This window comes from Neomonachus schauinslandi, chromosome 8, assembly GCF_002201575.2.
Source record: "Neomonachus schauinslandi chromosome 8, ASM220157v2, whole genome shotgun sequence".
Lineage (NCBI taxonomy): Eukaryota > Metazoa > Chordata > Mammalia > Carnivora > Phocidae > Neomonachus > Neomonachus schauinslandi.
In genome coordinates this window covers 112522293-112541043 of record NC_058410.1, presented here as the reverse complement: position 1 = coordinate 112541043, position 18751 = coordinate 112522293, and the positions used below count along the sequence as shown (strand labels likewise).

Here is an 18751-nt window from a genome sequence, read left to right as displayed (position 1 = left end):
TGTTGATTTTAGTCATTCTGACAGGTATGAGGTGATATCTCATTGTAGTTTTGATTTGCATTTCCCTAATGATCAGTGATGTTGGGCATCTTTTCATGTGTCTGTTGGCCATCTGTATGTCTTCTTTGGAGAAATGTCTGTTCATGTGTTCCGACCGTTTTTAAATTGGATTATTTGGTTTTGGGGTGTTAAGTTGTAGAAGTTCTTTATATATTTTAGATACTAACCCTTTATCAGATATGTCATTTGCAAATATCTTCTCCCATCCCATAGGTTGCCTTTAGTTTTGTTGATTGTTTCCTTCCCTGTGCAGAACCTTTTAATTGTGATGAAGTCCCAATAATGTATTTTTGCTTTTGTTTCCCTTGTCTCAGGGGACATATCTAGAAAGAAGTTGCTACGGCCAATGTCAGAGTTCTGTGTTCTATTCTTGGATTTTTATGGTTTCAGGTCTCACATTTAGGTCTTTAATCCATTTGGGATTTATTTTTGTGTATGGTGTGAGAAAGTGGTCTAGTTTCTTTCTTTTGCACGTTGCCATCTGGTTTTCCCAACACCATTTGCTGAGGAGACTGTCCTTTTCCCATTGGATATTCTTTCCTGCTTTGTCAAAGATTAATTGACCGTAGAATTGTTGTGGGTTTATTTCTGGGTTTTCTATTCTGTTCCACTGATCTATGCCTTTTGTTTTGTTTGTTTGTTTGTGTTTTCATCTTTGTTTTGTTTCAGCTTTCTCTCTGTAAATCATACTCTCCCATTATTCTTTGATCCCTCTTATTTTCTTTCTCCTTTTCCTCTGCCTACGAAACTCAGTAAACTCTGTAAACGTGTTAAAGTTGTATTATTTGTATCTCTGTAGTATATGTAATGGTTTGTTTACAAATTATTGAATAACCTTTTAGAAAAGTTTGGGGAGTTAGAGATTCTTAATTGCTAAAAAGGTCAGAGTTATATCCATAACGATTGTACAAAGAACATTCTCTCTGGAATCTTAGTAGAAATCAATGTGAAAATGATTGAATTGGCTGCATTTTTATTTAAAAGCAACTTCAGGATCACATTTGTTACGTCGAACAAAGTACTTGATAACCTTGTTCTACTTCCTAAGTGTTGGGTAAGGAATAAATTACCAAATGGGAGGGAGGAAGAAAGCCAACATTTCTTGGACACTGAGTGTGTGCCAGGTAGCATTCTGATGTTTGCAAATTTACCTCATTACCTGCTACTATTACTACCTGCCAGGAATTGTGCTAAAGGGCTTTTTACACACTGTCTCGTTTAAACCTCCCAACCCACTTAAGATCACTTAATTTATTTCTTAAAAAGGTGGTACATGGGGGCGCCTGGGTGGCTCAGTTGGTTAAGCAACTGCCTTCGGCTCAGGTCATGATCCTGGAGTCCCAGGATCAAGTCCCGCATCGGGCTCCCTGCTCAGCAGGGCGTCTGCTTCTCCTTCTCCCGCTCCCCCCTCTTGTGCTCTGTCTCTAAAATAAATAAATAAAAAATCTTTTAAAAAAAAAAAAAGGTGGTACATGTACATGATACTAATTCGGAAGGGCACAGAAAAGTTCGTAAGGCACAAAAAAGCAGTCTCTCTGCTGCTGGGTCCTCCAGTCCTCCAGTTCCTCTAACAAACCCTTGCTATTGGTGTCTTGTGTATTCTCTCAGAGATACTCTAAGCGTGTGTAAGTATGAGGATATGTTTTATTTTAAAGGTTTTCCACAAAAATGATGACATGTTATGCATACAGTTCTGCATCTTTTATTAATGTTTTTTTAGAGTTTGTTTCATGTCAGTGGGTATAGAATGGCTTCATTCTTTTTAACAGATGTACCATAATTAACCAGTCCCCTCTTAGTAACAATCCTTTTTCTTTTAATAGGCAAGTTCAGCCCTTTTAGATTTATTGGAATGACTGTATATTTGATTCTAGTTCTGTTTTTAATGTTTTCTTTAAAAGAAAAATCTTTCACCGTAAGGACTGTACTTGCTTTGGGAGTTGGGTGTTCATGTGTCTATTCTGATAATTGGGGAAGTTTGTTCTTTTTATTTTTATTTTATTCTAGTGATTGCATTTGTAAGTATAATTTTATACCATATTTCTTGAGACATCTATTGACTGCTTACCATGATCAGTGATGGAATTAGTAGTTATATTTCCTGCCCTTTCCTTACCTGCTTTTAGTTGATTATATTATTTTTTAGTTTTATCTTGTATCCTAAAACATGCTTATGCCTCTATTACTCGAGAGATCAGCTTTTAAAAAAATGTTTTTATTTAAATTTAGTTTAATTGACATATAGTGTATTATTAGCTTCAGAGGTAGAATTCAGTGATTCAACAGTTGCATATGAAACCCAGCGCTCATTACTTCACGTGCCCTCCTTCATGCCCATCACCCAGTTGCCCCATCCCCCCAACCCACCTCCCTTGAGCTATCAGCTTTAAGTATCTCTTTTTTTTTTTGATGTAGTGTTCCATGATTCATTGTTTGCACCCAGTGCTCCATTCAATACGTGCCCTCTTTAATACCCATCACCAGGCTAACCCATCCCCCCACCCCTCTCCCCTCTAGAACCCTCTTTTAAGCTTTATCAGTGAAAGACGAGGAAATCAATATACTTATTCACTCTCTGTCCCATTTTAACCTTTGCCAATTACATTGTTTTTACATTCTCTTCTCTAACCATAACACCTCAAATTTAGGAGTTAGTCATCAGACTAAATCCATTAAATGCTCTGCACCACTCCTTTAGTTGTAGTTTCTCCATTTAGCTCATTGTTCATTAAGTTTTTCTTCTCGTAATTTCTTCAGGAAGGAGTCAGGGAAACCATATTTCCTGAGTTCTTACATGTTGCAACATGTTTTTCTGTCACCTTCGTATTTGAACAACAGTTCGGCTGGATAGTCACTCTTCTTTTTTTTTTTTTATTTATTGTGACCTATTACATGAAACAACTATGCGGTATGATAACTTGAAGAATATCACAAAGTGAACCCCCTAGAAGTGAGCACCTCAGAAGCCTCCTTGTGTCTGTTCTCAATCACACCTCTCTCCTTCCTTCCAAAATAACCACGTCCTTTTATGTTAATTCTTCCTTGCTTTATGATGTTTCTACTATGGCTGCATCCCTAGATGATATAAATCCTTTTTGCCAGTTTTTGAAGTGTATATAAGTAGAATCATACAGTATTTACTCTTGTATTATTTGCTTGTTTTGCTCAACATAACATTTGGAAGATTCATGCACATTGTTACTTCCAGCCCTACTTCGTATGTTTACGTTGCTGTATAATATTCTATGATATGAACATATCACAGTTTATTTTCTGTTGGACACTTGGGTTATTTCTAGTTTTATGCTAAAAGGAACTATAATGCTATAAATAGTTTTGTATATTTCTCGTGACACACATACGTATTTCTCTTAAGCTACAGATTTGAGGGCAACCCTCTCAGGTCCCCTCCCTCTTCAAGAGCTTTGTACTATCACTTTACCATCATTCAATAAACCTTGTTTTGCTGCCCATCAAAAAAAAAAAAAAAAAGACACAGATTTGAGAGTGAAAATACTGGGCCTTAGGGCATGCATATTTATTTCTTCCTGGATATGGCCAAACTGTTTTTGGAAGTGAGTTGTATCACTTAATACCCCCACCAGCCATGAGTCGAGTCACTTGGGTCATCCTTCCCTTGATATCTGCTGTTGCTTCGCTGTCTTTTAGTCCAAGTGATCCTTTGGGGTAGGTGATGCTCCCATTTTACAGATGAGAAGACAGGGTCAACGTGGTCATGTAATTCAGTGCCAGGTTACAGAGATGGTGGATGCCAGAATTGGCATTCAAACTGTGCTCTCTCTAGCTCCAAAGCCTGTTATCTTTCCACACTGCCTTCTTTACAGATAGGACTTCCAACGGTCAGGTATGTAGGGTGCTGAAGCCCCAGTGGAAGATGAACATTCTCCAGAGACTTTATTGATTCATTTTTAATTATTTTTAAAGTTTATTTATTTAAGCAATCTGTGCACCCAATGTGGGGCTCGAATTCACGACCCTGAGATCAAGAGTTGCACGCTTTACCGACTGAGCCAGCTGGGTGAGCCTTCTTTTTTTTTTTTTTTTTTTTTAAAGAGCAGGTTGTGGGGCGCCTGGGTGGCTCAGTTGGTTAAGCCTCTGCCTTCGGCTCAGGTCATGATTCCAGGGTCCTGGGATCGAGCCCTACATCAGGCTCCTTGCTCGGTGGGAAGCCTGCTTCTCCCTCTCCCACTCCCCCTGCTTGTGTTCCTGCTCTCACCATCTCTCTCTCTGTCACATAAATAAAATCTTAAAAAAAAAAAATAAAGAGCAGGTTGCTATCCTTTGGTGTGGATATAGTTGTTCTTGGAGGTAACCTGTTTCTCAAAGTCCGTTCTGATTTTGTAATGCAGATGGTACTTACCCAACATGTTTAGCTTCCTGACAACTTGCTGCTTTTTCTTTTTTCTTGCTTTTAGCATCCAGCCTGTGTATGGAGCACAACACCCTCCTCTGGACCCTCGACTCACCAAAAAGTAAGTCAAGATATTTTTCCATTCATGCATGTACTTCTTTTAATGAGCATTCCCCTACTTTGTTGAAATGACAGTTTCTACTTTGATCTTTTCTAGCTTCTTCCCTCCTCTATTTTGGATCAGAAGATAAGCAATCTTCTTACCTCTAAACAGTCTATTACTAAGTGGGAAACTAACTCACATCAGAGATTTTGGTTTTCCTACATCAGAAGCTGGTTTATGCAGGGTTTGGTGTTGGACTGTGTTGTGGTGGAAGGATCTTTATTGATTAAATATGGTCCCCAAATTGGACGATTGATGACCTTCCTCTGGTTTCTGGGGTTCATTGCTTCTGAACATATATAGGTCTGCTACCTTTTCCTTACTTATGTTTTATGAGAATGAGGGCAAATAGAATATAACTGTAGGTCTGGCATTCTTCAGGTTCTCTTTTTCTCGGACACCCTTAAAGAAATCCAGCCAGATAGTAGAGTTAAAAGCTCCCTGGAGGTTATTTCTCTAGTAAAATTCTAATAAATTATTTTCAAACACAATAGAAATGCTGGTTAAATCCGAGATGTGTGGGTGTGTATTCATACCCCCAATTATCACTTTATCACTCCTTTCTCTCATGGGCCATCATTCAGCCACAGTGAATTTAAATGAGGAGATGGGTCCTCTTAGATTTTCTAAGAACTTTGGGTTCTGTCTCTGGGTATGCTAATCTTAGAGACTTATTTCTAGGAAAGCTGTAGTTTGTAGTGAAAGCTGAATGATTTAAGAGGTACGGGAGGCCTAGGTTTTCATCCTTCTGGGGCCTGTGTAATAATATCTACCCTTCCTCCCTTCACAGTCAAGGAGGGAGTAAAGATAATGTATATTAAAATATTTTGAATACCTACAAAAATGCTCCGTCAGATGTACATTATCAGTATTTTAATATTTAAAAAAGCAGGGCCAGGCGTCCCAGTGGGTTAAGCATCTGCCTTAGGCTCAGGTCATGATCCCAGGGTCCTGGGATTGAGTCCCACTTCGGGCTCCCTGCTCAGTGGGAAGCCTGCTTCTCCCTCTCCCTCAGCCTGCTGCTCTGCCTACTTGTGCTCTCTCTCTGTCAAATACATAAATAAAATCCTTAAAAAAAAAAAGTAACTTAGCTGAATATGTGGTGAACTTTCTGTAATTCTATCAACTCATTTTTTTTTTTTAAAGATTTAATTTGAGAGAGAGAACATGAGTGGTAGGGGGAAGGGGCAGAGGGAGAGGCTGAGCAGGGAGTCCGATGTGGGACTCGATCCCCGGACCCTGGTATCATGACCTGAGCCGAAGGCAGACTCTTAATGACTGAGCCACCCGGTCGCCCCCCCAAACTCATTCTTTTTGCAATTTGGCCAGTATGTGGAAGGTATGGGCTTCTGAATGACTGTGGAAGTGTGACTCCTGTTCTTTTCTGTAATGCACGGGTTTTATATCAGAAACCACTAGAGTATAAGCTCTTTGAGGGCAGGGACTTTGTTTTATTCACCACTGTGCCCTTAGTCCCTGGAACAGCATGTGGCACCCAGTAGGCACTGGGTAAACATTTATGGAATGGAAGAGTGAGATCACTGCATTTACTTAGTCAGTGGGCTTTACTTCAGTGCTTCTTAGTTCGTACCTTGCTCTTCTTTGGGGGGCGGGGGGAGCATGTTTTCTGTGACATTCCCATTAAGTAAATGCATTCTGTTTCTTGGTTTTACCAATAAGAGACTATCTGGTCTGTTGGCCAGCGTAGCAGGCACTCCTCAACAGTCTTCCCTGCCCCTGCTGCTTCTTGCTCAAGAACCGTAATTTTATTCAGCTTTTGAGCCGGTGAAATGTACTTAGAGCAGGTATCCGTATTAGTTTAAGCCTTTTATAATAATTTCTTGGTAATCTCAGTGACTGGCCTACTGTGGGCTTATCTCATTGGTTCTGGCCAGTGAGATGTAAAAGTCTCCTGAAGGAAGGTACTGGGAAAGATTTTCTGGTTCGACCAGAGAGATCATTTTGTGAAGAGAGCCTCTTTTTGTCTCCACTCACGTTTCCTGCTTTTGAATGTGGTAGTGGGAAAATGAGATGCTGGAAGCTTTAGCAGCTACCTTGTAACGTGAGGGAAAGGCCAAGAGACCTACAGAGACACCTGCCCAAGTGCCTTGACATCATGGTCTTGACAATTTAAGCATCGTAGTTGAGTATTCTGTTCCTTGTAGCCAGTTCTGTTCATGTCCAGGATTTGTTGATTGGTAGTAGGTCCATTCCAGTGTATTTTATAATGGCCTTTGATAAAAACAGAGCTAACCTAGAAATCAGTCCACCCACTCACACATAAGGCAGCAGAGTGTGCTGCCTTGTTTTATGTTCGTGTCAGACTCACCACACCTTGTCTGCATCCGTTACTGAGTGAGTTTTCCCTGATTCTCTATTAAGGACAGGTCTTGAGGAATATTGCCATACCCCAGACTACCAAGACACATTTTATCCACTTTTGTTTTCCCACCTATTAGTTATATAAAATCACGAATGTTCTCTCTGATCATTCAGCAGAGTTGCAATCATACTTCCAATAGAAGTAATCACTTAGCTCTGTGATTTGGGAGGAATATAATTGTCACTGAATAAATTGCTTCCCCTTTACATGCACATGGAGGTCTGTTATTAGTACTCTGCAACATGGAACAGCATCTAGGTCTGCACGGACCATTTCACAATTCCAGATTGTTACTATAAAACATTTATTGCCCTTATTTTAGTACCTTTGTTGGGACATTTTTATTACTTTCTCCGCTACATGATTATCGTTCCACTTCAGACTGCCATTAATTACTGCGTGGTTAATCCCCATCACAGCAGAAGCCTTTACGCTGGGTCTTCAATCATCTAAACTGCATGAGCAGAGTACACCGTTCCCTGTCTGGATATAGTGACTTCAATTTGCCAGATTATTACCATTAATGATAATATTGCCTGCAATAATTTTTACAGCTCAGATAAAACTAGTCTTACTGCAGAGTGGCCCCATTGGCCACTGGATGGTATGACAAGCTTCTAAATTTATTATTTTCTGAGTTGATACTAAAATATGATAGGTCCTAGTTCCGGGTTGCAAAGCTAGTTCACAGGAAGCCACCCTGGTTATTGCAATGACTGGGTTTATTTGAACGTTACTGAATGCCCCCACTTGCTTCCTGCCCCTTACCAGTGTCAGACGTTATTTTTCTAAATAAATTCGTGTCCTGTTTCTATTAAGTGAGCAGCCCTATCAGCAAAACAGTGTCGTATCCATCAAATTACAGAGTGATCAATCCTTTGTTTCCTAACCAGCAGAGCCTGCAACCACTCTTGTTCAAAATATCCTTTGGGGTTTGTGTTCCCCATTTAACAAGTTACCATTTACCAAACAACTAAGTTTCTCTCAGATGTGCCGTTTATTTTTTATTACGTTTTGTGCACTTCTTGAGTCTCTTTTTCTTCACCACTTTCTAGCTCCATGGTCTAGGGCAAATTACTTGACCTCTCTGAGCCTTAGTTCCTTCATCCATAAAAGAGAAATAATAAGACTCATGTCAGAGTTGTTGTGAGGATTAAATGAGGTCTTTGCGAAAGTGCCTTTTATTTTTAATTGTTAATTTTTTTTTAGATTTTATCTTTATGTAATGTCTACACCCAACACGGGGCTTAAGCTTATGTCCCCAAGATCAGGAGTTGCACACTCCACTGACTGAGCCAGCCAGGCGCCCTCAGAAGTGCTTTTTAAATGATAATTTGGCATTTAGTTGCAAGGAGGTGTGATGAAGGTCTCTGTGAGAGGCCAGCCTGGTTGTGAGTTTGATATAGATCTGTTCAAACAATCTTGGCTAAACTTCGAGCCACACTGTATTAGGATGCCTTGGGTTGGTTATTAATTAGTTGGGATCATGTTAAAATGAGGCAGCCTATAATCCAGAGGTACCCCCAGCTAGGATTACCTGGATTGGTTTTTTGACTGTGACTGCTGATGTCAAAAGGGAAGAGAGAGACTTCTCCAATGACTGTATTCCTGGATGTGGCTTCTTCCCATTCTGGCCACCAACATACACAGCCTGTTCCGTGTAGACAAGAAGTGATTGCTACAAGGTGAGAACGTTGGGGCTCCCAGCTGTGCACAGTTGGGAAATTAAAGCTGTGGTGTCACATGCTCGGTTCACTTGGCAACAACTCTACCCAGGCCACGGATCTTACTAGACCTCTTTTTCTAGGAGATCAGTTAAAAAGAGTGTATGCAGGCTCTCAGGTCAGGTAGACCTAGGTTTGAGCCCAGACTTTGCTGCCTGCTCATAACCTCAGTAAGCCTCAATTTCCTTATCTGCAAATGGAAATAATAATAATAATAATGATGATAATAGTACCTCATAGCCTTATGAATGAGCATTAATCAGAAAATGGGTGTATATAGCAGCACAGAACCTGGCACCCAGTAAATAGCCAATCCATGTTAACTTTTGGGTATGTGTAAATTTATATTATCTCCTCTGGAGAGAACAGAATGAATAAACATGGAAACGCTTCAGCTTTAAATCTTCCCCCCATTGTTGCTGGTCTGTAGATTTTACTGCTTTCTCTCAGTGGCAACCCAGGTACCTTTTCACTCTGACATGCCTCTTTGGTTCTGTGAGTGGTTCTCACCAACCTTCTGTCCTCAGACTCCTACCTCTTTAGGGGTATGAACCCCCTCCTCCATGAAGGCCTATTTCCTAAGAACAGAGCTGACTTTTTTAACTGGTTGGTTGAGTTTTGGGCTTTGTGGAATAGGTAACCCTAAAATGATTTCTAGCAGCCTCAAAATGGTCTGCTTTGACTGTCTGTTTTTCTGTTGAAGGGAATGACATTCTTTCCTCCCTTCTTTGCTCTTAATGTGTTGGAATATGTCCTTCCAATTTCTATTTGCAAAAGTCTTCATCTGAGGAAATTCCAATTCTTAATCTCAATAGTTGACTTACACTGAATCTTTATCTGTTTCAAAAAATATAATGAAATACTTAAAATGCATAAAAAGGTGTAAAGAAAAATGTAACAAACCCTCATGTACCCACCACTCAGATGATTTACCTCCTTCATTTATATAGAAAGCTCAGCGTCAGTTAGAGCCTGATGCTCAGCACGGCCCGTCTCTTGGTGTAGTGTTTTAATCCACTCCAGGGTGTGCATGTGCTTCAGCCAGTGTTAATTCAGCATCCAGCCAATTCTTTCACCAGAGTTAAAATTCAGCTTCTTGATTTGATGGCTTATTTTTAAAAAATCCTCAAAATATCAAGAGAGTATTTAGGATGGGCACCTGGCTGGCTCAGTCAGTAGAGCATGCAACTCTTGATCTCAGGGTTGTGAATTCAAGCCCCATGTTGGGTGTGGAGCCTACTTAAAAAGGGGGGTGGGCACATGGGTGGCTCAGTCAGTTAGGCATCTGACTCTTGATTTTGGCTCAGGTCATGATCTTGGGGTTGTGAGATCAAGCCCTGTGATGGGCTCCATGTTCAGCAGGGAGTCTGCTTGAGTTCTCTCCGCCCCTCTCCCAACCCCTACCCCCCCCCAACAGGCACATATGCATGCTCTCTCTCTCTCTCTCTCTCTCTCTCTCAAAAAAATATAATAATTATAAATAAACAAATAAAAATAAAAAAAAAAGAGTATTTAGGAAACATCAACCAGAAAAAAAACAGTAGTGAACCCACTCCATATCGCTGTTGGGTTCATCATGTGCAATCTTGAGGTAAACATTGCCTTCAAAGAGGAAAACAACAATAACCATGGACTCCAATGCAGTATTTTATTGATGACAGATCTTACACATCTGCCTATTTGTTCTTTTTTTTAAAGATTTATTCACTTTATTTTTTTTAAAGATTTTATTTATTTATTTGACACAGAGAGAGAGAGAGCGCATAAGCAGGGGGAGCAGCAGACAGAGGGAGAAGCAGGTTCCCTGCGGAGCAGGGAGCCCACTGTGGGGCTGGATCCCAGGACTCTGAGATCATGACCTGAGCCGAAGGCAGACGCTTAACCGATTGAGCCACCTGGGTGCCCCCTGCCCATTTGTTCTTGACAGTGGACCCTCTGAGGTGTGTACTGCAGGCAGTGAGTGCTACATCCCCCTCGACAAAGGAGAAGCGGGCATGGTGACGAGTCCAGAACATGCAGCCTCACCAGGTCCGTGGAGGAGTAACTTGCCTCTTCTGGCTCATGGATGGATTTTTGACAGCAGATACTCACAATGTGTTGGCCCAGTTTTATTTTCTTTGATTTGAGCTCTTGTTCATTTCTGATTGTTTGTTCAGTAAGTTTATAAGTACTCTTACTTTGGGGATTGCTGAAAGCCAACAACCTTATCCACTGATTAATAAAAATAATATGCTCACTGTAGAAAACATGAATAATTCAGAGACCTATAAAAATGAAATCAAATATCACCTATAATTCCACAGCCTAATGATAAGCACTGTTAACATTTTGATGTATTTTCTTTCTGGTCTTTTCTATGCATATATATTTTTTTTTTTTAAGATTTTATTTATTTATTTGACAGAGAGATAGTGAGAGCAGGAACAGAAGTAGGGGGAGTGGGAGCAGGGAGCCCACTGTGGGGCTGGATCCCAGGATCCTGGGACCATGACCTGAGCCGAAGGCAGACGCTTAATGACTGAGCCACCCAGGTGCCCCTGCTTTTTTTTTTAATACAGATATTATAAAAATATATTTTTTGGTTCCAGTTTTCACTTTATTGAGATCATTTGCTAGTGTTATTAAATAGCCTGTAAGATGTGCTTTTCATTGGCATTATAACATTTCGTCTGGTGGCTGAACTGTAATTTATTTCATCATTTCCAATTTCTAGATGTTTATGTTGTTTTCAGTTTTTAACCAAAATAAGTAACACCATGATAAACTGCCTTAGAGCCTCTTTGACCCTCTGGTTATTCTGTTAGGGTCAGAGATTATGGTATGTATGTTGCCAGATTGTTTTCCAGAAGGCTGTACAGTATTACATCCCCCTCTCCGCGCCCCCCCCCCAGTATCAGATGGAGGTCCCCCTGCATCTTGGTCAACACTGAGAAACACCCTTTAGATCTTTGCTAACTGAGCAGGTGGGAAATGGTATTTTGTTTCCAACACATTTGAACTGCTACATCTTGTAATCTGGTTTTCTCTCATCACACATTTTGTGTGATGTCTTTTCTTCCTTTACGCTGTATGAGACCAGTGTTTGAAAGTAACGCCTCAGGAAATCTTATTCCTTTTCTGATGCTAATAGTAGGGACGTTCTGATGAGCTGTATGAGTTGTCAGACTGTATTCATCCATGTTAATAACCATTATCTCTCAGAATAAGCATTGGACTCCTCTAGGGAGATGAGATGGGTTATTAGACCGCCCACCTCTGCCCAAGAGGAAGAGACAGCTCCTGGAAATGGGGGAACTTCTGCTCTTCTGGCAGAGCCTTGTTTCCCTGCTAGGGTCACTGTATGTTGCTGGAGGAAACAGGCATTTAATGATGTCTTTACTCCAGTGCATTCCAGTCCCGGGGTGTAAATTTATATGAGGTTTGGGGTTCAAGGGGTGTTGGACGAGACTGAGTTAGAAATGTCCCAACCAGCATCCAACTCTTGGTTTTAGGTCATGATCTTAGGGTCATGAGATAGAGCCCCAAGTTAGGCTCTGGGTCAGCATGGAGTCTGCTTAAGATTCTGTCTCCCTCTGCCTCTGACGTGTACGTGTGCGTGCACATGTGCTCTCTCTCTCTCTTTCTCTGTTTCTAAAAAAAATAAATAAATCCTTAAAAAAAAAAAAAAAAAGGACTGTCCCAATTACATAGTCCCCTGGATCCAGAATAAGGGCCCGTAGATGTTAATGGGGAGACAAAGAGGAAAAAGTCAGGAAAGTAGGAATGGTCTGCATGACTCTTAGAACTAGGCTCTCTTTCATCAGTGAATTAATCTGGTATTTCCCAGACTTCAGTCATGTACCATCTTTACAGTTTTTTGCCACAGTCTGTACTATTATTTACCAAATGCATTTTAAAAAATGAACTTTTTAAAAAACTCAGTTATATTTATATTTTATTATTTTTTTAAGTATTTTATTTTTAAGTAATCGCTACACCCAATGTGGGGCTCTAACAACCCTGAGATCAAGAGTCACATGCCCCACCAACTGAGCCAGCCAGGCGCCCCAGATTTATATTTTAAAGTAAACCTATCACTTCTATAAATTAAAAGTAGAAAGCCAATTATCATTTGCCAAAAATGGAAAGTAACTTTAAAAAATAAATACAGCGAGAAACAAAACAATCTTTTTTTTTTTTAATTTAGATTTTATTTATTTGTCAGAGAGAGAGAGAGCACCAGCAGGGGGAGCGGCAGGCGGAGGGAGAGGGAGAAGCGGGCTCCCTGATCCCAGGACTCCGGGATCATGACCTGAGTCAAAGGCAGTCGCTTAACCAACTGAGCCACCCAAGCGCCCCCAAAGCAATCTTATTAATAAAATTCTAAGCCAGCCGATATTGCTTGTAAATGTGTTGATCCTGAGGCTGCCCTCTCTTTGTTAAAAAATAGTCTTAAAGACTGAGTAGCACCAAATGAGACCGCCTCCTCTCGGCTAGCAGAAGGGCTTTAACAGAATGGAAAAGGGGGGCGCCTGGGTGGCTCAGTTGGTTAGGCAACTGCCTTCGGCTCGGGTCATGATCCTGGAGTCCCGGGATCGAGTCCCGCATCGGGCTCCCTGCTCGGCAGGGAGTCTGCTTCTCCCTCTGACCCTCCTCCCTCTCATGCTCTCTGTCTCTCATTCTCTCTCTCTCAAATAAATAAATAAAATCTTAAAAAAAAAAAAAAGAATGGAAAAGGAACAGCTCGTTCATTCTGGAACTCAGTGTTTAATGCTGCATATGGACTACCTAAAATTATCTCTGGTTCTGCCAGTGCTTTATGTTCTACTCTAAGGAATAGGTTATGTTGCCGTAAGAGATTAACTCTGGAATCTCAGTGGATTGACACAACAAAGGTTTCTTCCTTGCTCATGCTACATGTCCAAAGTTGAGTTGAGTGGGAGAGGGGGGCAGGCCCTGCTCCACGCAGCCACTCTGTTTCCCAGGTGAGGGAGGTGCCACCCTCTGGCTCCCCGCCAGTTACCAAGGTAGAAGAAAGCTTATAGAGAGAACTCACACCTTTCTTGTCTGCTTTGGCTTGGCAGTGATTAGCCTCACTTCTCTCCTCAGACCATTGGCTGGAACTAGTCATCTGGCCTCACCTAAGTACGAGGGGGCTGGAAATAGAGAGGAGCACATGGGATATTTGGGTGCATTGCAATCTTTACTACATCTGTATCTGTAGCATAGTGCTGGTCCAGATGTGTCTAGATGAGGAATGGATATGAATGGTTTTTTTTGTTTGAAAAAGTAAAGACTGTGTATGAGGTAATTTGTCATACTGGTAATATTAAGCAAGTGAACGTGGTCAGACGTATCAGATCATTCCTTGGTAACAATGTCTCCTTTATTAAAGCTTCATCAAAGAACGGTCCAAAGTCAACGCAGTTCCTTTGAAGAGTAAGAAGGCCTCCAGTTTCCATGAGTTTGCCCGGAATACCAGTGATGCTTGGGACATTGGTGATGATGAAGAAGAGGACTTTTCCTCCCCTTCTTTCCAAACTCTAAACTCAAAAGTTGCTCTGGCAACTGCAGCCCAAGTCCTGGAAAACCACAGCAAGCTGAGGGTGAAACCAGAACGCTCCCAGTCAACAACATCCGATGTTCCTGCCAGCTACAAGGTCATAAAGTCCAGCAGTGACGCTCAGCTGTCCAGAAATTCCAGTAAGTCCATCCTGTTCCCCTCTATAGCCTCAGCCTTTTCAGCAGAGTGCATTCTAAATACACAGTTTTTCTTTAAGGCATCACTCAGATCTTTCACTGGATGATAAATGTGAAAGCTCAAGCCTGTCGTACAACATCAGTGACCTGATGGGTCATAGGCTGTACTTACTCCTCCCACCTTGATGGCTCCCTGGGGCTTCAGTTCCTGACGCCCAGCGTTGCCTGCCATTCTCTTCTTCCTTTCCCAGACTTTTGCAGTTTGGTTGCTTCACTTTGCTTTAGACGTGGTCAGGAATAAGAATATTGACTGGTGTATGTAAAGCTGGTGGTGGCTGAATTCCACAAACGTTTGGCACTGTTGGCTGGCCTCCTCAGCCCTGGGGAGCACCCGCTAGCATCGGGCTGGCTTTTTCCTGCTCCCGAGGGATGGAGCAACGTGGGCCTGCAGGCCCTGTGTCTTCGCTCCTTGCCCATCAGGTGGGAGGGGCGGGAGGAGACACTCCTCCTGTTTCTTTTTTTCAGCAATTGGTCAAGGTGATGGTGGCTTTATCCGATGTTTGGGGACCGTCAGTGTACTCTTTTTAGCATCCATGGCTGTATGTAATGTTGCTCTAAGGGGTTTTATGGAAGCCAGTTATTCTGAGCTGGAGAGGGAAGTGTCATCATTCCAGTGAAAGTTAGAACAGCTGACTGGGAAAGGGTGAAAAGGAAGCGGAGGAACGGCAGAGCCCTGGAGTGTGTCCCAACTTGTGTTCTAAGGGAACAACTTCTCCAGTTTCAGAATAAGCACATGGTCGTGAAATTAGGCCCTAATGCCTTTAAAATTATTCCACGGCCACTTTCCATCACGGACTCAGGGCCATGCCCACATGGGCATTCGCTGTTGGTGGACGGAGTGGCCATAGCTGTAGGCTCTTGGAAGTGTCTGTGTGCTGTGACTGAGGGTCTCCAAGGGTCCCATTGTGAGGGAGGCCCCCGCCACAGCCTCTAATGAAGGTGTTGCCCTTGTGCAGCCAGGACCGTCCAGAACATTCCCTGTATGAGGGTCCCTTCTGTGAGCATCATCCGTTAATCTGGGTATCAGAGGTGCACATCGCTCTCTAGGCCCCACGTGTCACGAGGCACCCCAGCCGAATACCCTGTGGCAGGCGTTTCCGTCAGCCCTCTAGTTGTGCGGGTTGCGGAGTGTTCATCATTTAATTCTTGTCGTGACTACTGCTTTTTAAGGCCCAGACAATTGAAGAATATGAAACAGCCATGGAAGGACAGTCAGAATTTAAAACTGAGTTTTCTTTGGAGTAGTAAAATAAATAAGGGTTTTGGAGGCAGATAGACCTAAGGTGGCATCTCAGATCTCACTAGCAAATCACCATTAACCTCTCTGAGCTGCAGTTTCGTCCTCCGTAAAGGAGTACCAAATCCCTACCGTATGTTGTGAGAATCAAATGAGAGATCCTAGGTAAATGTGACCCGCCTGATGTCTTAGACATAGTAAGAGCTCAATAAATGTCAGTCCGTCACCACTCTTTTCTCCTGCCTACCATCTAGGTTAGAAATGTCTAGAACCAGACGTATGGCTCTGCTCAAGTCTGTATTCCTGTTATTTCAGTCATATCCCAGCAGGATTAAAAGCTGGTTCCTCTTGGTGGGAAATGTGGGAGCACAGAGGAACTTTAGCCTCCCCAAACAGGATTGTGCCGTGGCTCTTGATCCTCCAGCCCTTGGGGCTGCCGCGTGGGGCCTGGGGTCTCAGGCCAGCAGCCACCTGTTTTTATCACACACGCTCTCCTGTGTCGTCATGGCGCACGTGCTCTGTGATGTGGAAAGGGAAGGCATACGCTGCCTTAGGCTCTGCTGCCCCCAAACTCAGTATTAGGCATGAAGGAACGTTCTAAGTTGGGGTAGAATGGAAACATTTGGTTTCCCTCCGGAGTGGCCAAAAAAGTGCTCAGAGTTGCTACGGCATCCGGAGTCTCTGTGAGCACGGAAGGCGCCTTGGGAGGATGTGATCACAACGCAGCCCTTCCTCCGGGCAGATGCGTGGGGCGCAGCTGGCTTTGTGTCGCCAGCTGCCCCTCAGCGGGCACCTTCAGGCACCCCGCCTGCGGCACAGACACGCTTCTGGCGGCGGGGCTGGTGCTGGGCAGCCAGCGTGGGGCTCCTCCGAGGCCGTGCTCCACACGCCGCCCAGTCTCCTTTTCACTCTCGCAGGTGATACATGCCTGAGGAACCCACTCCACAAACAGCAGTCACTCCCTCTCCGACCCATCATCCCCCTGGTTGCCCGCATCTCGGACCAGAATGCGTCCGGGGCGCCCCCGATGACCGTCCGGGAGAAAACCCGCCTAGAAAAATTCCGTCAGCTTCTCTCCAGCCACAACACTGACTTAGGTGAGTCCCCGTGAGCCCCCTGGGCAAGGTAGGAGCTCTTGGTGACTGGAATTCTCACAGAGAGACCTGGAAGCTATTGCTCTTTATTCTTCCTTCTTTTACTTTTCCAGCATCACCTGATCTGATGCCCATTGCAGTGACATGCTGGTATTAAGTCAGAAGTACGTTACTAGAAATTAGGGACCAAATTAGGTGGGACTGGATTCTGTGGCCTGTAGACCATAGTGCAACTCTTCTGGCTTCCGTCTCCCCTACCTCGAGGCAGTTCTGACTGAAACCCACACTCACTGGTCTGCCTTTTCCCCTCTACGTCTGCTCTCCGAGCTGACTGCATCACCACCGCCGAGCCGTGTCTTGGCCACTCTGCTGCTCAGGGCTGCTGTTCGGGGCTTCTTCCCTGTGCTTGTCGGTAGCCGCTGCTGGTGCTGGTGCTGGTGGTCTTTCTTGAACGGTGGGAGGAATCAGGCAGTGCCGGCTGAGGTTCGTCTTAGGGCCTTGGTGGGAAGAGCTAATCCAACACAGCTGTTATCTGTTTGCAGATGAACTGAGGAAGTGTAGCTGGCCAGGGGTTCCCAGGGAGGTTCGACCTGTAACCTGGAGACTCCTGTCGGTGAGTTCTGCCCACTGTGTAGAGAAGCGTGAGCCTCACACAGCCCTTCTTACCTGATGAGGTTAGTCTGGACACGTTCATCTTACTGCATAGACTTCTCCAGTCCGAATGGGTACAGCAGATCTGTGGGACTGTCCTCTTATTTCTGTGCATGAAGAAACACTCTTGCAAGCTTACTCACACACGTATAGAGGAGCACCGCTTTTCCCTGTGGTCACAATCTCATGTTCTCAACACCAGGGAGAAAGAGTGTAGTGAGATGGGGATCCCGGCACTTGTTTGGGCCAGCTCCCACGTTCCCTGGACTTGCCTCCTTTTCCAGTAGGAATAACCAGAGTGGGGGAGAGCCACTCTGCAGCCGTGAAGGGCTGAGAAATGGGCCTCCCTCAGAAGCCTGCACTAGTCCTGCTTGCCCTAAGGACAGAGCACTGGGCCAGCCCCTGGGATAGGGACACTAGGATTTCCTGAGCCGGTCACATTCATTCATCCATCTAGTCAGGAATGATTAAGGGCCTGCTGTTTGCCGGGCACGGATAGGTGGCCATGAATAAAGCACAGTCCCCGCTCTCCAGGCACTGGCCGTGGGATGTAGTACATAAATGTCTGCTAGAGGAAGGGCCTCTCTTCCTGAATGCTCCCCGCTCCCCAGTCCCACAACCGTGTTATCAGTGCCTGGGCCACTTCCAGGAAGGGCAGGTGCAGTGAAGAGTAGATTTGGTGAGAACGGAAGGGGAGCAGGAGTTGCAAGAATGGAGAGTGGGATCTAGACCAGGGGTGAGGAGGGAAGTTGGCCTGGAGTTTGGCGAGGCAGCAGGCCCCTGCCAGGAGTTCTGTGTCTGCGCATTGTCGCTGCTATGTCCCAGATTCCATTCAGCTTCCTAAGCTGGGAATTCTGACTGTTACCGCGGAAAAGATTATGTGACTGGCCCGGACGTACATGGCCCACCACTGAGATGCGTCATCGAGGTGGCCGTATTGCTGGGATTCTTGGACGTATTACCTTGCACACATGCAGCCCTCAGAGGCCCCAACTTGGGTCCAGTTCCTTCCCGTTGACCTACATTCACTGTTCTGCCGAGCCAACTCCCAGAGCTCTGGAGCGCAGGCCCGCAGAATGCGCACCCCATGCGGTGTGGGGCCACGGGTGTAAGTAACCCCGGGAAAGCGGGCCTTGCTTCATCTGCCCACATGTGGGGCTCGTTGAAGGAGGAGAGCGCAAGCACTGGGTGGCCCAGACCCAAGAAGGGATGACTCTTGTCCTCTTGGCAGTCGTCCTTCCATTCCTTCCACAGTTTATAAGCCACTCCTCAGGCTAAAATAGAAAATTAAGGATTCATCCAACCAACGTGTGTCCCCATCTGACCAG

At 44.0% G+C, this 18751-nt stretch overlaps 1 protein-coding gene across 1 annotated transcript in view; it reads left to right on the top strand.

Moving 5' to 3' along the window:
• TBC1D22B (TBC1 domain family member 22B) overlaps positions 1-18751 on the top strand; it is a 71274-nt gene that overhangs the window by 12155 nt on the left and 40368 nt on the right. The window contains exons 2-5 of the mRNA XM_021684614.2: positions 4497-4553; positions 14077-14384; positions 16596-16775; positions 17315-17385. Of these exons, the coding sequence (XP_021540289.1) occupies positions 4497-4553; positions 14077-14384; positions 16596-16775; positions 17315-17385 (616 nt within the window). The remainder of the gene's footprint in view (positions 1-4496; positions 4554-14076; positions 14385-16595; positions 16776-17314; positions 17386-18751) is intronic.